Consider the following 15,819-nt stretch of genomic DNA (forward strand, 5'->3'; position numbering starts at 1 on the left):
ACACACACACACAGCAAAAACAAAGCACATGGTTGCTCGGTTTGGCAAAAGATCTTTGCAGTGAGTGAGAGAGATATTGGGAATTAAAACCTTACCTCTCTCTTTTTGCATCGATCCTAAGCATCCATCGCCTCTTCTAATTTTGTGTAGATGAGAGACGTGTCTAAGCTGGTTTACGTGTCATCATCCCGACGCTTGAGTTTTTTTGTTGAACATTTCAACTTATTATGTGTCACGTTTTGTGGATGACAGGTACTTAGGAGATGGAGGCACAGATGGAAGAAAAATGAGAATGGAACATGTCTGGTTTACCAAGAAGTAGCAAAATGCCTCGAAATTGGGTTACTCTGCAAGGAAATTGACCCATTCAAACGGCCATATATATGGGATATGATACATGTTATAAGAGAAACTGAAGGTGCTAATGAAAAAACCAGCAATGCCTATGAACATACATTTGGACAGGTAAGCTCGTATGCTCCATGGGCCTTATTAGTTAGCTTTGGACTACCTATCCTGAGTATGGTGAGTAACACATATATGTACTCCTGCTCTTTTCATGAAGATAAGCCCTTACTCGGAAGATGACATGCTTGGAATTGAGCCACTCCAACTACATTTTCCTTTTGAGCTTAACAAACAGATGTCATGCGCACTTCAGCTAACCAATGAGACGGGTTCTTACATTGCCTTCAACATAAAAAATACAAGCCCCCTGGCATACTGCATACAGCCGCAGAAAAGCATTATGCCGCCAAGATCCATGTGTAGTGTTGAGATAACAATGCAGCTGCAGGGCAAGACACCGGGATATATGCATCGTGCCAGTGAACTTATTGTATGGAGCACCAAAGTGAATGATTGCCTTGCAGTTGAGGATATAACTACAAACTGGTTCATTAATGAGGCGGTCAATGTGGTTGATGACGTGAATTTGGATGTGGTTTTTGACGTCTGTGAGCCACAAGAAGCAAGTAAAGAAACCAGTGTGGTGAGTTGTCTAAGAACACTAACTTGCAAAGCTTTGTCTATTCAATTAGTGTCCAGTGCAAATGATCTTTGATTGTAGGAGTGCCGAATTGATAGATGTTCAAATCAAAATATATTTACTTATGCTTTGTAGTAGAACTGAACTTTGTGGTTTTGTAGATGAAATTTGGGAGATATCGCTTTCTTCAACAAATAAAAGACTTCCAGACCAATATATTTTAAAATTATTTTAATACAGAGTACCCCAATATAATCAATAGATTAGGTTGGGTGGCACATCTTTTCCTCTTTTACTTTCATGTAGTATCAACAATAAAAATAATATATGTTGCTGAGAAGTCAGAATTTTGTTTGTTGACAAATCTCACCAGTTGTGTGCGTGTGTGTGCATCAGCACGTGATACAGCCACCGAGACACATGTGAGATCGGTAAACTAAGAAAGAAAACTTATTTGCAAAAGCTATGTATAGTTAATTATTGGCTAGTACTCCCTCCATCCGGAAATACTTGTCTGGAAAAATGGATACAAATCGATGTATTTAGAACTAAAATACATCTAGGTACATTCATTCCTTGGACAAGTATTTCCGGATGGAGGGAGTACAAATGAAACTTGTGTGTAATGAATAATGGTGCCAGTAAGAGTAACAGCATGGCAGAAATTTAAAAATAAGTGAACTATTGGTTACCATGGGTGTTCTATCCTTGTTTGATCAAAACAGTACATACCATATAATGCACCAGAAAGAAAGAATATGTCTATTTGATTTGTGTTCGGCATAAATAATTGTTTATTGCATAGTTGATTACTGGATAATTAAAATACCCAAATGATAAATGGCACCCGTGTGCCATGAAGCACTCCGGCCCTAATGTGTTTTACAACTAAAGTTGCCATCCAAAAAGAAAAAACAAACACAAAAAAATGAAGCTTGCCATCCGAAAAGGAAGTTGTCATGCTTGACAACTAAAGTTGCCTCGTGTCACTAAACTTGTCATAAAAAACGTTCGGAGTTGCCATGTGTTCGTGCCACACGTATGGCACTTATCGGGTCCTTAAAATAAACATCACATCCAGTCATTTTTTCCAACTGATTTTAATAGCAAGTTGTATTATGCGAAAAATAAAGAACATAGATGTAGCTTGTTGTACCAATCAATCCAAAACTTACTACTATTTCAAATTTTACTATACAAAATGAGGTAAGTCAATAGTCATTAACCACTCCTGTCATGGTAGTGTCGTGACACATAACACTAATTCATCGATTAGCTTTTTTTAACTGTGAAACTAACCGGTGACCACTGGTTGTCAAGCTGAGTTGGCAACAGATGTGGATTTTAAGCTGATGTGGACATATAGGCCCTACTTGTTCTGTCCTGTTTAAACTCTACCCCTGCGTGGGCCTAGTCTTTTGTTGCTCAGTTGTGGTGAGCAGTCTGTGAGTTTGTTGGGGCTGTAGGCCTGGGATTCTAGATACTGATATCATGGTGTCGTCGGGTTTTTGCCCCACGGTGGGTAATCTCGATGGCGAGTGCCCACAGTGGGTTTCCCGACGATGCTTGAACTCGCTTTTCCCTTTTCTTCCTTCTTTGGACTGTTGTATTTCCGTTATGTCACAGTAATGGAAAGGGGTTATGCCCGGTTCAAAAGAAACTATAGGCCCTACCTATCATCTTCATCCACCTCTCCGCCGTATCCTTCCTAAAAGCTTAGAATTGGGTGGGGTTGAGGCCGGAGACTTGGAGCTCGTCCAGTGACAAGAGGGTGCGTCCCGAATGAAGCTCCGTGGTGTGGGAGCCCTTAGCGTAGTCGATCATGGCATCTGCAGCACTGATTGGTCTCCAGCTTGTTGCTACTCGGTATCCCCGCTGCGTCTCTGGCCACGGTAATCGATCAAGTTCTTGAGAAACCTTCACTTGTTGTTCGACAACCTAGTTTTCTTTTCTTTTGCTTTCTGCCCCATATGACCATTAGTCTCTCAACCTAATTATCTCCGCGTCCGCGAGCATGATGTCTTCTTCCCAGAGCCCTTCGCTGCCAGTTCGGACATCTACCGCATGGAGCTTGATCCCCAATCTCTTCAGGTGGCCTCGACCATTTAGCCGAGCACTCTGTAGGAGCTCACCAGGTCCGCTCGCACCAAGACAAGCGCACGGCAAACCAGAGTTTGGGTTCACCAGCCAGCTCCATCCGCGCTTCGCGCGCAGTTTGGTCGGCACTCACCATTCAGCACCATCTGCACCAGGTCGAGCGAACGTTCAGCAAACGTGGCAAACATGCGTGCACCGCGCATCTGCTGATAATTTTGGAAATGTTGCGTTCTGTTATGGGGACCATGACGTTGTTGTTGGCATTGAGTCGGGCGGGCGACATGACCGTGGGCGTCGGGGTACTCCCAAGCGACGCGTGCAAGCATGCAGATGTTGGCATGGCGAGCGTCAGATTGGCCATGGTCTCCATGTAGACCATCCTAGTCTTCACGGGCCAGCGGGCGACACTACGGCGGCCTCGTTGTCAGCATCCAGGAACTTGGCCGACATGCCGCACAAGTGTGGAGGGAAGCCAGACAACACAGCGACACAACCAGGTGGCTGCCCATGCTGACGAGCTGGAGGTGGTGCAATTAATTGGCGTCCTCGCCTCCTCGGCACCTTCAGCGCCAGCAGCGCCACCATCTGACGCCTGAGCGCTAGCATTGTGAGGTTTGAAGTGGTGGTTGTAGAAGTACATGTCGTCGTGCCGTGAAGAGCGGCAGCATCGTGTCATGCTCCATCACAGCAAAGGTCACGGATGGCTCGATAGACATGTTCACGCCGCCGTGCTCGCTGGACTCGTGCCAACTCCTACCGCCGATGACGTGCCTCTCACCTTGCAGTCCACCGCCGGCGGGTCGTACATCAATGCCGGGAGTGCAGGCGCTTGCATGGGCGGCCCTATTGGTGTTAGCGCTGCTAGTCGCTCGTGCTGCTCAGGTGGCTTGTGGGTGGTTGCCTTCGCGCGATGATTCACGGCAAATCAGTGTTATGTGTGAGATAAAACGAAAGAGGGTTCCTTCTAATTTACTCTACTGTGTAAGATAGATGGTCAAGGTAGGGAGAGATCCCAACTAAATTCATCTGAGTGTAATTGCGTTGTGGCATTGGAATAATGCTGCTTTAGTGACGAGTTGAATTGTACTGATGCTTCCTTTTGTTTGTCTTTGATGCATTGACGACGTAGCAGACAATCCAACCTTTAATAGAGGTATTTGTTTTCGGGTTTTCATTATCTTCTCTTTCCAAGACCTTCCATCTTGGTGGTGGTTTCTCTAGTGTTGACCGGAATGTTCTTTGGTCAGATTACAGATGATGCAGTCGGTGTGTTCTTTTGTATGGATGCACATCAGACAGAGCCATTGTAAGTGTGTAGGATAATATTCAAATTTTAATCTTTAATCTTCCTTTTCAAGTCAGTGCATTGGATGTGTTTATCCTGCTTTAATACCTTATTATGTTACAGGATTATAACCGGTGACCGATTTGGTGATGTTCAGATTTGGAACTCTGACACGCAGGCAAGTTACCTCTATTGCTTCTTCTGCTAGTATTTTGGATAAAGAAAGAAAATTATGGCCACTTGCCCTTTGCATCAGAAAGATGCTTGTGGCCCAAGCATTTACAGTTCGTAAGTACATATACAGATTTTGTTGATTTCGAAATGTAGGAGGAAAAGTCTATGCTTGGTGATGGTCGATGGGAGCTGTACCATAATGTTGAAGTTTTTGCCCACAGCCATGAAAACACCACACCATATTGGCAAATGTTTTTGCCCACTTATTTTCCATCGTAGTATTTCAATTGAATTGCCACAATTAAATGTAAATGGTCATCACCAAATGCTCAATTTTTGATGGCAAATATACCAATCTTTTGTTTGCATTGGACCAACAAATGACTCATTTATGTTTACTGGCAGAAAGTGGTTGCTTCGATTAAGGTGTCAGACGAAATAGGTAAGCTCTCTGACTTCTTTGTTAACATAATTTTGTTTCACCATATGTACAGTTGTACAACGATATGCTAATCAGACGATTGCCCTCATTGCAGTGCATACTGTTAAATTTATTGCACGAAAGCAGTGGCTTGTGGCCGTGTCACATGATTGTTTCGTCCATGTGTACAAGTATCAAAAGGAACTCCAAAAGGTCACAAGTTTCAAAGTTCAGGATTATGGCGTTGCGTGGTGTTCATTAAACGTTCATCCGACCCAGCCGTATGTGCTGTCAGGATGTTCTGAGAAAATAAAGCTTTGGGACTGGGACCAGAACTGGAATTGCATACAGATATTTGAAGGACACTGGAATTCTATTAATGAACTAAAATTTAACCCAGAGGACACCAATAGTTTTGCAAGTGCTTCATGGGATAATACAATAAAGGTTTTTCTTTCTCTCTCTTATTTGTTTGCTAAGTAACCTTCTTGATGCAGCGTTGAAGATGGACTACGTTTCATTTTCTACTGTACCATGACTAGAAGCTCTTATATATGGTTGGTTTCAGGTTTGGAGTGTTGATTCTCCCATATTCAAATATACTCTGTCTGGGCATTCGGACAATGTGAACTGTCTGGATTTCTTCAAGCGTGATGGTCAGCAGTATTTGATTAGCGGGTCTGAGGACATGACAGCCAAGGTCGGCTATTATGCTGGAAAGTACCTTAATACAACATGCATCTAGCATTTCTAATATGTGAGTGCCTTGCTTTTTATTTTTCAAAACAGATATGGAACTTGCAGAAGAAGGAATGTGTTTATACACTCGAACATGAGCGTGACGTCTATTCCGTCTTTGCCCATCCCAGTCTTCCAGTTCTAATTACAGGTGATGATCGTGGTGCTGTTTGTGTGTGGAGCTCCACTGATTTCAAGTAAGCACAATTCAACCACATCTCGCCATGTCTCGATACAATCACGGATCCGGCCAACCCTGCCCGCTGCGCCTGGATCCGGCCTCCGCCGAAAACGTCTGTGCGAGCTTACTCGTCGGGAGTCGGGACCCCTCTATCCTAGCCGCTCGTTTCATCTTAATCACAATTGTCGTCATGTCGTCAAAAGCATTTCATAGACCTGATGGGCCATATCCTAACCCGTTTAACAGGCTATGCATGTGATGTGTCTACGGGAGACACCAGGGGCTACAGGAATTCGTAGGTCACCGTTCTGCTCGTGAGCTGCCTGCCCAAACACAGAGACAAGGACAAATGCTACTCCCTCCGTCCCATAATATAAAAACGTTTTTCAAGTTAATATATTATGTGGCAATACGAATTGAGGTGGTTTGGGCATAAAACTCACCGCATCCCATATGTGAGAGAGATGTTGCGAGGGAGAGACAAGAAATGTGAGGAGAGAGAGAGCTTTTTTTTCTTAAGATAGAGAGTTGTGTGTGAGAGAGATGAGAAATGGCACGATAGAGAGAGCTTTTTTCCTGAGATAGGGAGTTGTGTGTGAGAGAGAGGGGAGAAATGGCAGGGGAGAGAGTGTGTGTCCCAGGCCGAGATGGCTGAATTTCGGCCATCTTCGAAAATTTCGGCCGAAATTTAATCAAAATTTGCCCATAATTTGGCTGAAATTTGACAAAAAATCAATTTTTTTTTGCCAAAACATATTTTCCACAACAGGCCGAGATGGCCGAAATTCAGCCGAAATCCTTTCTTCGGCCGAAATTCAAAACACAGGTTCGGCTTGTTGTGTGAGAGAGAAGAGAGAGAAAAGAACTGCCATGTTCCATGAGAGCGGTGGTGAGAGTTTTAGGAGGAGAGAGAACCCATCTTCCTCCCGGTGAGACTGAGAGAATTTGTGAGATAGAAGACAAACAACAGAGCTGCCGTGTTCGATGAGAGAGAGCGCATGTGAGAGGTGAGAGAGAGAGAAAAAAGAAACGGCAAAGAGAGGGAGCAGATTGGATTCCATCGGCTGAGGAAAGAAACAAAGTATACGGTATCCTAGCCTTGTAATGACGCTGCAAAATTGCACAGACTCATCGTACATATCAAGAACCAAGCCTCTGAACCGACACACACGATAACGCGGCCGGGATGCCTAAGCTCAAAAAATCTGCTGGGTGAGACCATCCCTCCCCCCTTAATCCAATCACAATGTCCCACCTCTAATCCACCCTGTAATGAGCCAGTAAAGGTCCGTGAATGTAGCATTGCCGATGTTTAACCAATATCAAAGTAATAAGAAAACAGGAGCGAGATGCTCCTGTAGCTATAATCCGTGTTTTGGGTATCGGGCAGAAAATTCGGTTAATAAAAATTTAAAAACAAACTACAAAAATAGAACCCGCGACCTTGCATGGGCTGAGAAAGGACGGGGTGAACATGCCACTGCGCCAGCGCCGAGTTAGTGTCATGCTTGAGCTCAGTACTTATATATTCCAAGCTCAGAGAATTTTGAATTTAAATTATGTTTAATAATTCGAGTGGTTTTGCTCGGAATTTTATGGTGACCATGGTATCCGCGTTTCTCGCCCACCCTCGGTATTTTCTTGGGATTGGGTAACCAAAACGTTGGCTATAATCCGGCGTCCCGTGTTCATGTATCGTGCTACTGCAGATTGACCGATCCCGGCGGAATACATCCAGTTGCTTACGTACTGCTTGTGTACGCGAGTCTTCTGACCGTCCGGAAAGTAATCGGCCGCGGTAGCTTGTACGCGCGCATCGTCGGAAAGTACTCGATAGTTGCGTCGTTAAGGTCGGGCTTGTGCCAACAGTTAACGGATGCGCGCATCTGCCACTCCCGCTGTGCTGCGCACTGGTTTATCATCCGTGTCGGCTCCTGCTGTTTCGGCCATGCTGAGAGCCGGCTCTGCGCCCTAGTCGGTGTGGCGGTCGCTCCGGCCATCGTATGTGCGATGCGTCTGAGCCGCCACTGTCCGTTGTTGGGCAGCTCTCTCTCTCTCTCTCGCCGGACAGGAGGTAGACTGAAGGTAGAAGAAGAGAGACACACATGTGGCTTTTGTGGCGACGGACGCCCCCAGCCGCACGTACAACCGTTTTCCTTCCAGAGCATCAATTCTCATACAAATACACACTCGTGGCCGTGGCTTTGTAGTCTCACCGCAGTGCAGTACCCATGTTTCCATGCGTACGTACGCACGAACGCCCAGCCTGCTCCGCTGCGAGCGAGCAGCCATGCGCACGACGCGGCCTGCTCCACCGGTCGCTGCTAACAACCTGACTACTACCACTACACGCACACACACGCTGTTGCCTCAAGCACACACACGCACCCACATACACACACCATGACCCAGTCTCGCAGACCTGACTTGGACGCACTGATGCCGGTCTGCACCGCCACAGATCCGACATGGCGCACTGACGCCCAGGGGCGGAGGCAGGATTGGAGCTTAAACGGGGCCGAACATGGTGATTCTCATTTAGACGGGGCCAAGAAAGCTAATTTTGCCTAAACATCATGTCTAAACTAGCCTTAAGTACAACATCGTTCGTATTGTACAATGCCATAGGGGGGGCCAGGGCCCCTGCTGGTCTCCCTGGCTCCACCACTGCTGACGCCAGTCCCCGCCGTGCTCCGTCACGGCTTATTCCCAACATTCGTCAACCCTGCATCCTAGAAGTCCTCCTTGCTGTCGCCGGCTGCCTTGCTCACGACCCCTTTGGTCCGGGCAATCCGGTGGTGTCCGTGGTTGTGCAGGACGGGGGCCCCAATGCTCTGGAAGCTTCCTCCCGCTACGGTATGCAGCTTGTCCCGACCGCTCCACTCGCACCACTTTAGTTGCCCGCCTGCACCATCCGCGAAGCCGCCCACGGCCGCCGGTCTATCATGCACTCATGCACCGTCCCGATGGCATGTCGTGTGTGTCCTGGTTGGGGGGCTGGCTTGGATGCATCAGCAGGAAGATGACGCCCGCTGATCCTGTTAGAATAAATCCGAGGTACTCCGTCGATCATTCAAAGATCAAGCAATCACACAAGCACGACACCGAGATTTGTTAACGAGGTTCACCAATATGGCTACATCCCCGGGGCCTGACTATGGGCGCTCCTCCCCATGAGACCGCTACAATACCGCACTCGGTCGCCCTGGACACCGGCACAAACCGCCGGCTTCCCCTGCGTTCCGGAGCTATTATGTTGGCATAGGTTACATCGTGCGTCTACCCCCGCTATATATGAGAGGCCTAGGATACAAGTGTCCTATTAGGACACAACTCCACATCCTATGTAAACACAATACAACTCCTAGTCCAACCGTAACCTACCTTGTACAATATATTCGACACAACTCTAACAAATCCCATGTGCTGCGTGCCAGCAGCTTGTGGGGAAACGTTGGGAGATTGGCACCTCGTCACCAGCCGCCGCCATTCGCCATCTACAAAGGCCTTCCGTTGGCCCGCTTCCATTGCCCGGCCTGCTCCTCCGGCGTGGCTCAAGGATCGATGCTTTCAGTGTCTCTCCAAAGGTCACAATGCCCATTCTTGTAGGGACCCAATCCGTTGCACTTGATGCCTTCGTTTCGGCCACAAAGTGTGGTTTCTAATGTCTCAGCAGTGCTCCAATCTGTCTTCGATGCCGCATCATAATGCCTCATCGCCTGCCCTACATCATGCACTGGAGGTTGTCGCAACATCGGTGGATGTGCAATTGCAGCTTGTCGTGGCGGAGGAGACCAAGCTGCTTCGAACTGAGCTTCGCAACTGCCTTGCGCGAGTTAGGAGTGTTTGCGGAGAGCGGAGGCCGCTCTCGCCAAACTAAAGTTTGTGCCCGTTGCGCCTTCGCTGCTTGAGCTTCCGATTGGGTCTTCAGTTAGGGAGGAAGCAAGCCTGTAGGGACATTCTCCCCTTACATCATGTTCGTCATCGACGTCTGTGCTGTTGAGTGCCTCTGGGTGTGTAGTCATCGACGAGGTCGTGGATCTAGTGCTACCAATTCAGCCTGAGCTGCAGGAGCATTATGGGGAGCCCACTTCACCTCTTTCATTGATGCTTTCGAAGAAGATGGAGCAGGTGGTGTCTGTGGGTGACGAGGTTGACGAGGTTGGTGCGTTGGCACCTAATTCTGAGATGCAACTATTGGGTTCGCCTCTGCCATGTGAGCAACTGGAGGCGCCTGAGTCCGTCGTGTCGTTGGTACCCGTGGCTGAGGATGTTGTTGCAGTGGTGTCTGTGAGGGACAAGGTTGATGTCATTCTTTTTGAGATACATCTTGGCAGCTTGCTCACACGTTTGGAGGTGGCCAGCCCTGGATCTGGCAAGACGATTATGGAGAAAGCACTTAGGATGAAAAGCAAGAAGGGTGGCGCCACAACAAAGGCGTCTGTAGCTCCTTGATGGATGTCATCAGTCTCTTGGGCGATCCTTATGGCCTGTCTTGTCTTCATGAATTTGGATGTGTTCATGGTCTTCAGCCCAGGCACTTTTGTTAGGGGTTTCCTTGGGGTGTAGTAGTGTGGGGATTGGTGGTCGTTGCGTGTTGGATATGATTGTAGGGCTGATCGTGCACTTGTGGGCTTGCATGCTCTGTGAGTAGTCTGCATGTGGTTGTTTGTGTTGGTTTTTGTCCGGTTTTTCATTAATTACCTAGGCAATTCTCTTCTGCTTAATTAATCGATGAGCCAAATCTTTTGACTCAGTTCCGGAAAAAAAAATTATGGTTAGCACCTCTCTCTGTGTATTTGCTAAAATAGTGGGTGCTCCATATTTCCCAGGCTGAAGACAAAGCTTGAGGTCAGTAGGCTTCGGTTCCGTATTTTTGGTTTCGCGTGTTTGACGGGGTCAGAAAGGTAATCGGTGTTTCTAGTTCTTATTCAATTCCGTATTACCCTGTTGTTGTCTCCTTAGTTATTTTGTTGTTCTAGTCCTAAACATTGATTTCGTTTCTGGAGTTATTCCAGACTAGTAAAGTGTGTGCTCTTTCATCTATCACATATCAGGGTTGCAGTTGCACATTATGATGGAGTGTCGCTTATCAAAATTGGTGATGAAGGACAAGCGGTAGTGAAGGACGCAACGAGAATTCCATATCAGCTGTAGATTATTAGGAATCCCAACGCCAATCCAGAGGACTATTAGTACGTTTTTCGGTATAGTGCATTTATTATTGTTATTATTATAAACATGGTACATATACCATCGTGTATGCTAACACAGGCACAGTGAATTTCCAGATCCAGAAATTTGAACTACTGATTGGAGAAGAACAAGTCAACTATGTCGCTATCGGGAAGCAGGTGGCAACAGCTTGTGTGCAGAAGATGATGATTGCACCGAGATAACTTTTTGTTGCCTGCGAGGATATTGCACCTCCGTCTGTGTGTGCGTCATGCTTGGTGACTGAACTGCATATAAATGTGTAAATTAACAATCTGTTTGGCCGGATATCCATTCGAACAATAATAATTGACTGTTAGATGGCACGTGAACTAATTTCTTTGCCATTAACTAGAGCACATTTGCTAAAGGTAAGCAGCATGCACGCACATGTTGTGTGCTCGTAAATCTAATTAGCACATGTTTAGCGGGCAAACCTGAGCAGTTGTCTTTTTGGGAAGTTTTAGTCCTCCATCCTGATTAGAAAACCCTTTACGTCATGTTTTTCGCCTGCTCCCTGTTCATCTACCTCTGCACGGTTTGTTGATTAACACGCAACTAGAAATTATACGTACTAGCAAAATGATATTTCCAGATTTCCCCATGTCTTCCTAATTATAAGTAAACTTGAAAGTCTGCCGATGTCGTCCAAACTTCAGCTATCACGTCCAAACCTAATCTGCACTGAAATTCTTGACCTGTAAACTCATCACCTCCATGACGCGCATACTTAGCGTCTCTACCGTGCGTCAGCCTAATCTTGACCTGTAAACCTAATCTTCAGTTTCTTCAAGTCAGTGCTCGCGTGCCTCTCCGCAACCGCTGGTCATAACAGAAGCAGAGCATCAGGTAAACGCCACAGCATCAGGAGTGCGGCGAATCTGCACCGGGGCTCAGCTGTACCCCCGCTCACGGAAAAAATCAAAACAAATATAAAAAAAATTCAAAAAATTCTATTTTTTTGTGTGATAGATAATTAGATGCGTGAGGTTCGCTGCAAAAATCAATTCGTTTGGACATTTGAGCAGGTCTGTGCAAAAGAGACAAAACCGGGGTCTCTAAAAAAGTTTACTGTTCATGAACTGTTTTGACCCGATTTGTCTTTTTTGCCGAGACCTACTCAAATGTCCAAACGAGTTGATTTTTGCAGCGGACCTCATGCGTCTAATTATCTACAACACAAAAAAAAATTGGAATTTTTTAGAATTTTTCTAGTATTTTTTTTTTTTGAATTTTTTGCTGACCGGGAGCAGCTGAGCCCGGGCTCCTGGATGAATTATCGCAGCATCAGTTTCTATCCTACCACTGTTCCATGCATGTTGGTTGTGTACAGCTCCGGCCCCTACCGTGAATTCCTTGTTGATCCATCAGCAACGGCGGCTGGAGCATGGGTGGCTGCCTTTGGCAGATCAATCAACTGCCAATATCAAAAACAGGAGGAAGTTACGCTAGGCTTTGTAGATCGACATAGAACCAAACACATGAACACAGCAAGTTTCAGGAGTAAATTATTTAGTGCGGATGCTGGTTTCCTGGGATGAATCAGATTAAAGTGCTGTAGGAATCCAAGTAGGCAGAAGTTCGACTAGGAGGGTACCTGGATCATTACGTTGCCTTTCCACCCCTTCGTCCACATCAGAACTGTCACTGAGAAGTTCAAGAATCTTACAAAGAGAGTTTCTGTTATCTTTAGGCATGATATTGATGCTCGGGTGTCCTGGATAGACGCTGATGACATTCTTCAAGATAGCCTCCGCGTCGGCAGCCCTTTTTTGTGACTCTGTATCAGCTCCCTCAAAGTGAATATAAACGTCAACTTGCCTGAGTCTCGGCAGGTGCTCCACGCCCTGAATGGTCGAGGGGCCGTGACGCTCCACCCCATCCTCATGGATATCCAGTTCCAAGGTTTGGAGTTCGGACATTGCCCCTGCCATGAAGGTTAGGCATGGGGCGAAGCACGTGATTCTCAAATATTTTAGAAGCTTGAATGTCATCGCACCACCATGGATGATAATCCTCTTTTTTGGGGATTTTCGTATCCACAACCACAGGTGCAGTAGATCAGGTAACCCTGCTAGCAAATCGAAGTCCTCCTGCATTATCTTCTCAACACAAATTCCTAACTTCCAGAGCTTTTGGTGTTGACTGATCCAAGTCGGAACCCTCGGAAACATCCAAGTTGCTGCAACATGGAGTTCCTCAAGATTGCTCTCACTATTGCTTGTGCTCGGAGAACTCAATTCAACAAAAGGAGGAGAAAATATGTTACTACCTGACCAAAGATATCTCAGATTGCAACTGAGGAGTTTTGCTACGGAAGACCAGAAAATGTTCAAAAAAGTTCCACGTTGGCTGGTGGTATGTTCAACATCATCACAGTCACAGCAAAAATCAAGAGACCTGAGATTTGTAAGTTCACTGAGACCTGTTAAATTATCCACCGAGTTCATGTGCACATCAAAGTTATGCAGAGTACGTAGGGCCTTCATCCTACGAATTCCATCAGGTAGCCTTATTCCCATAGGAACATGTAGATGCAGCAAGCAAGGCAAATCAACAATATCAGATGGCATGGCAGTAATATTAGTATCCAATTTCAGTGTTTCCAAATGTTTCAGGTCCCCAATTAGAGTTGGCAGAATAAGGGTTGGCCTCTGTTTCTTGGGGCTGCTGATGCTCAAATATCTGAGATGAAATAACTTACAGATTGGTGTGATGTCAATCCTATCACCCATGCGAGCACCCTGACAATCCACATTCAGAACTCGGATTGACTTGAGTTCATAAATAGAGAACTTGAAACGAGACTTGCCAAAAAGAGCAAGAGATCGGATATGCGGCATGCTTAACCTTGCTTCTATTGTGCCTTCATTCGCTCCATAATCCAGCTGAAGGGAAAGTCGACGAATCTTGCTCCTCAATGCTGCCGTCATGCCCTCTAGATCATCTACCACACCAAGAATCTTCTCTTCTTCCGACTTGAGTCTGATTAGATCTAGTATCATATCATGAACTTTACATCTTATGACCTCTCCATCGAACCCAATTGTTGTAGGTTGGATCATGCTCCTATTGACAAGCTCATTGAAGCAACTTCCAGCGACCTTATTTGCATACTGACCATGTATTTTACCAATGAAACCTTCAGCCACCCATAGCCTGACAAGATCAGTCTTTCTAATAATGTAATCCTCTGGATACATGGCAATATATAGCAAACATGTTTTGAGACGATGAGGAAGATTGTTGTAGCTAAGGTTCAACACCTGTCTCATGCCCTCCAAAGTCGGATCTGTTCTCAGATTTGAGCTTAAAGAATTGCACACATGCTTCCATTGTGACACTGATCTAGTTGGTTGACTGGCCAAAAGACTAGCAATACTGACAATAGCAAGCGGGAGACCACCACATTTTTGTAGAATTTCATTCGAAATCTCATCTAATGGCTGAAGATCAATCTGTCCAACTCTACTGAAAAATAATTTTCTTGAGTTTTGATCATCAAGAGGACTCATCTTGTAAATGAATTCACGCCGATAGTTGCAGGTTGCATTAGCTACTGTCTCAATTCTCGTGGTTGTGATTACCTTGCAACCTCGTTTGTTATCTGGAAATGCACAACGAATAATTTCCCATACTGATTCGTCCCATATATCATCAATGATGAAAAAGTACCTGCCAACATTTTATATTAAATATGTACTCAATTAGTATGCAATAATTCAAATGTTAAAATAACAGTAGAAGGGGCAAATTGGGGTGTGTAAAACCTCAAAGCAACTATGCATACAATAGGGATTGCAAAGTTACTATAGTACCTTTTTTCTCTTAGATATTCTCTGATGCTGTCAATGAGATCTTGTGCCTCGTCGGTGTGGGTTGGTTCTGGCATCTTAAGTTTTGTGATCATCCTACGGAGAAGCTTCATCATATCAGGTCTTTGTGATATGGACACGAAAACCCTGCAGTCATATTGCCCTCCAAGCTCATGGTATACTTGATTTGCAAGTGTGGTTTTTCCTAGACCCCCAAACCCAACAATAGACACCACTCTAAGAGGCTGGACAGGTGCAGCCTCCTCGGACGTCAACAACTTGATAAGGTCCCCTTTTGGACCCTCCATGCCAACAAGGTTGGCCGCCTCTGTGTAGAGGGCAGGCACCCGAGGATCTACAGCTACATAGCTCGAACCAGAGGCACACTCATCGAGCTTATACCTTTTCCGACGTTCACTCACGTCTTTGACAAAAGTCTTCAGCTGCTGGATTTGGTTGGCAAATTGGTGACGCGTTCTCAACGCGTTGATGTACTGAGCAATTTTGCCAACAAAGGCAACACCTCCTCTGTTAGAATGCTCACCAGATTCGTGCATAAAGTCGTCGATGCAGTCCTCGATGTGGAACGCCATTTCCATCACCTGGTTCTTCCACTCCCTAGTCTGTGGATCCAGTTCCTCTTCCATGTTCTCGAGCTTCTTGAGGACAACATCGATGCTGCTGAGATCATCCTTGAGAAACGCCACCTCTCGCTGCATGCTCTTGTGCTTTGTGTATTCCTCCCCCATTAAAGTGGCTAGCTTCTCTAAGACAGAGTTCATCACCCCTGTGGAGACGCTCACCAGCGCCTCAGCGGCCATCTCTATGGCTAGCTTCCTTCCTCTTCTCCCTCAGTTGTGTACGTTTGCTCTCTTTTTCTGGTTTAACATAGCAAGATGCAGAGCT

The 15,819-nt window shown here is 45.9% G+C and overlaps 2 protein-coding genes across 15 annotated transcripts in view; one reads left to right on the forward strand and one right to left on the reverse strand.

The window, feature by feature from the left end:
• LOC119337798 overlaps window positions 1–11,424 on the forward strand; it is a 19,024-nt gene extending 7,600 nt beyond the window's left edge. For 4 of the 11 annotated variants that reach the window (XM_037609991.1, XM_037609998.1, XM_037609996.1 and 1 more), the window contains 12 exons: window positions 253–465; window positions 566–991; window positions 4,215–4,238; window positions 4,333–4,391; window positions 4,494–4,548; window positions 4,950–4,986; window positions 5,081–5,412; window positions 5,534–5,665; window positions 5,755–5,900; window positions 10,717–10,791; window positions 10,942–11,079; window positions 11,176–11,424. In XM_037609991.1, the coding sequence (XP_037465888.1) occupies window positions 253–465; window positions 566–991; window positions 4,215–4,238; window positions 4,333–4,391; window positions 4,494–4,548; window positions 4,950–4,986; window positions 5,081–5,412; window positions 5,534–5,665; window positions 5,755–5,900; window positions 10,717–10,791; window positions 10,942–11,041 (1,599 nt within the window). In that variant the 3' untranslated portion in view covers window positions 11,042–11,079; window positions 11,176–11,424. Of the gene's footprint in view, window positions 1–252; window positions 466–565; window positions 992–4,214; window positions 4,239–4,332; window positions 4,392–4,493; window positions 4,549–4,949; window positions 4,987–5,080; window positions 5,413–5,533; window positions 5,666–5,754; window positions 5,901–10,716; window positions 10,792–10,941; window positions 11,092–11,158 lie in introns of those variants that run through there. The other 7 variants (XR_005163613.1, XR_005163612.1, XM_037609993.1 and 4 more) reach the window with 7 other exon arrangements.
• Window positions 11,206–15,819, reverse strand: LOC119337796 (disease resistance protein RGA5-like). Of its 4 annotated transcripts, none has more exons than XM_037609989.1 (5): window positions 14,917–15,819; window positions 12,696–14,773; window positions 12,445–12,515; window positions 11,536–11,920; window positions 11,206–11,346 (listed from the first exon to the last, which is right to left on the reverse strand). In XM_037609989.1, the coding sequence occupies exons 1-3, from the start codon at window positions 15,732–15,734 to the stop codon at window positions 12,508–12,510; spliced, it is 2,904 nt and encodes a 967-aa protein (XP_037465886.1). In that variant the 5' UTR covers window positions 15,735–15,819; the 3' UTR covers window positions 11,206–11,346; window positions 11,536–11,920; window positions 12,445–12,507. The 4 variants fall into 4 exon arrangements, with proteins under 4 accessions (XP_037465886.1, XP_037465885.1, XP_037465887.1 ...); XM_037609988.1 differs by having other exon boundaries at window positions 12,402–12,515; XM_037609990.1 differs by having other exon boundaries at window positions 11,206–11,341; window positions 11,536–12,515.

Source organism: Triticum dicoccoides, chromosome 7B (assembly GCF_002162155.2).
Source record: "Triticum dicoccoides isolate Atlit2015 ecotype Zavitan chromosome 7B, WEW_v2.0, whole genome shotgun sequence".
Lineage (NCBI taxonomy): Eukaryota > Viridiplantae > Streptophyta > Magnoliopsida > Poales > Poaceae > Triticum > Triticum dicoccoides.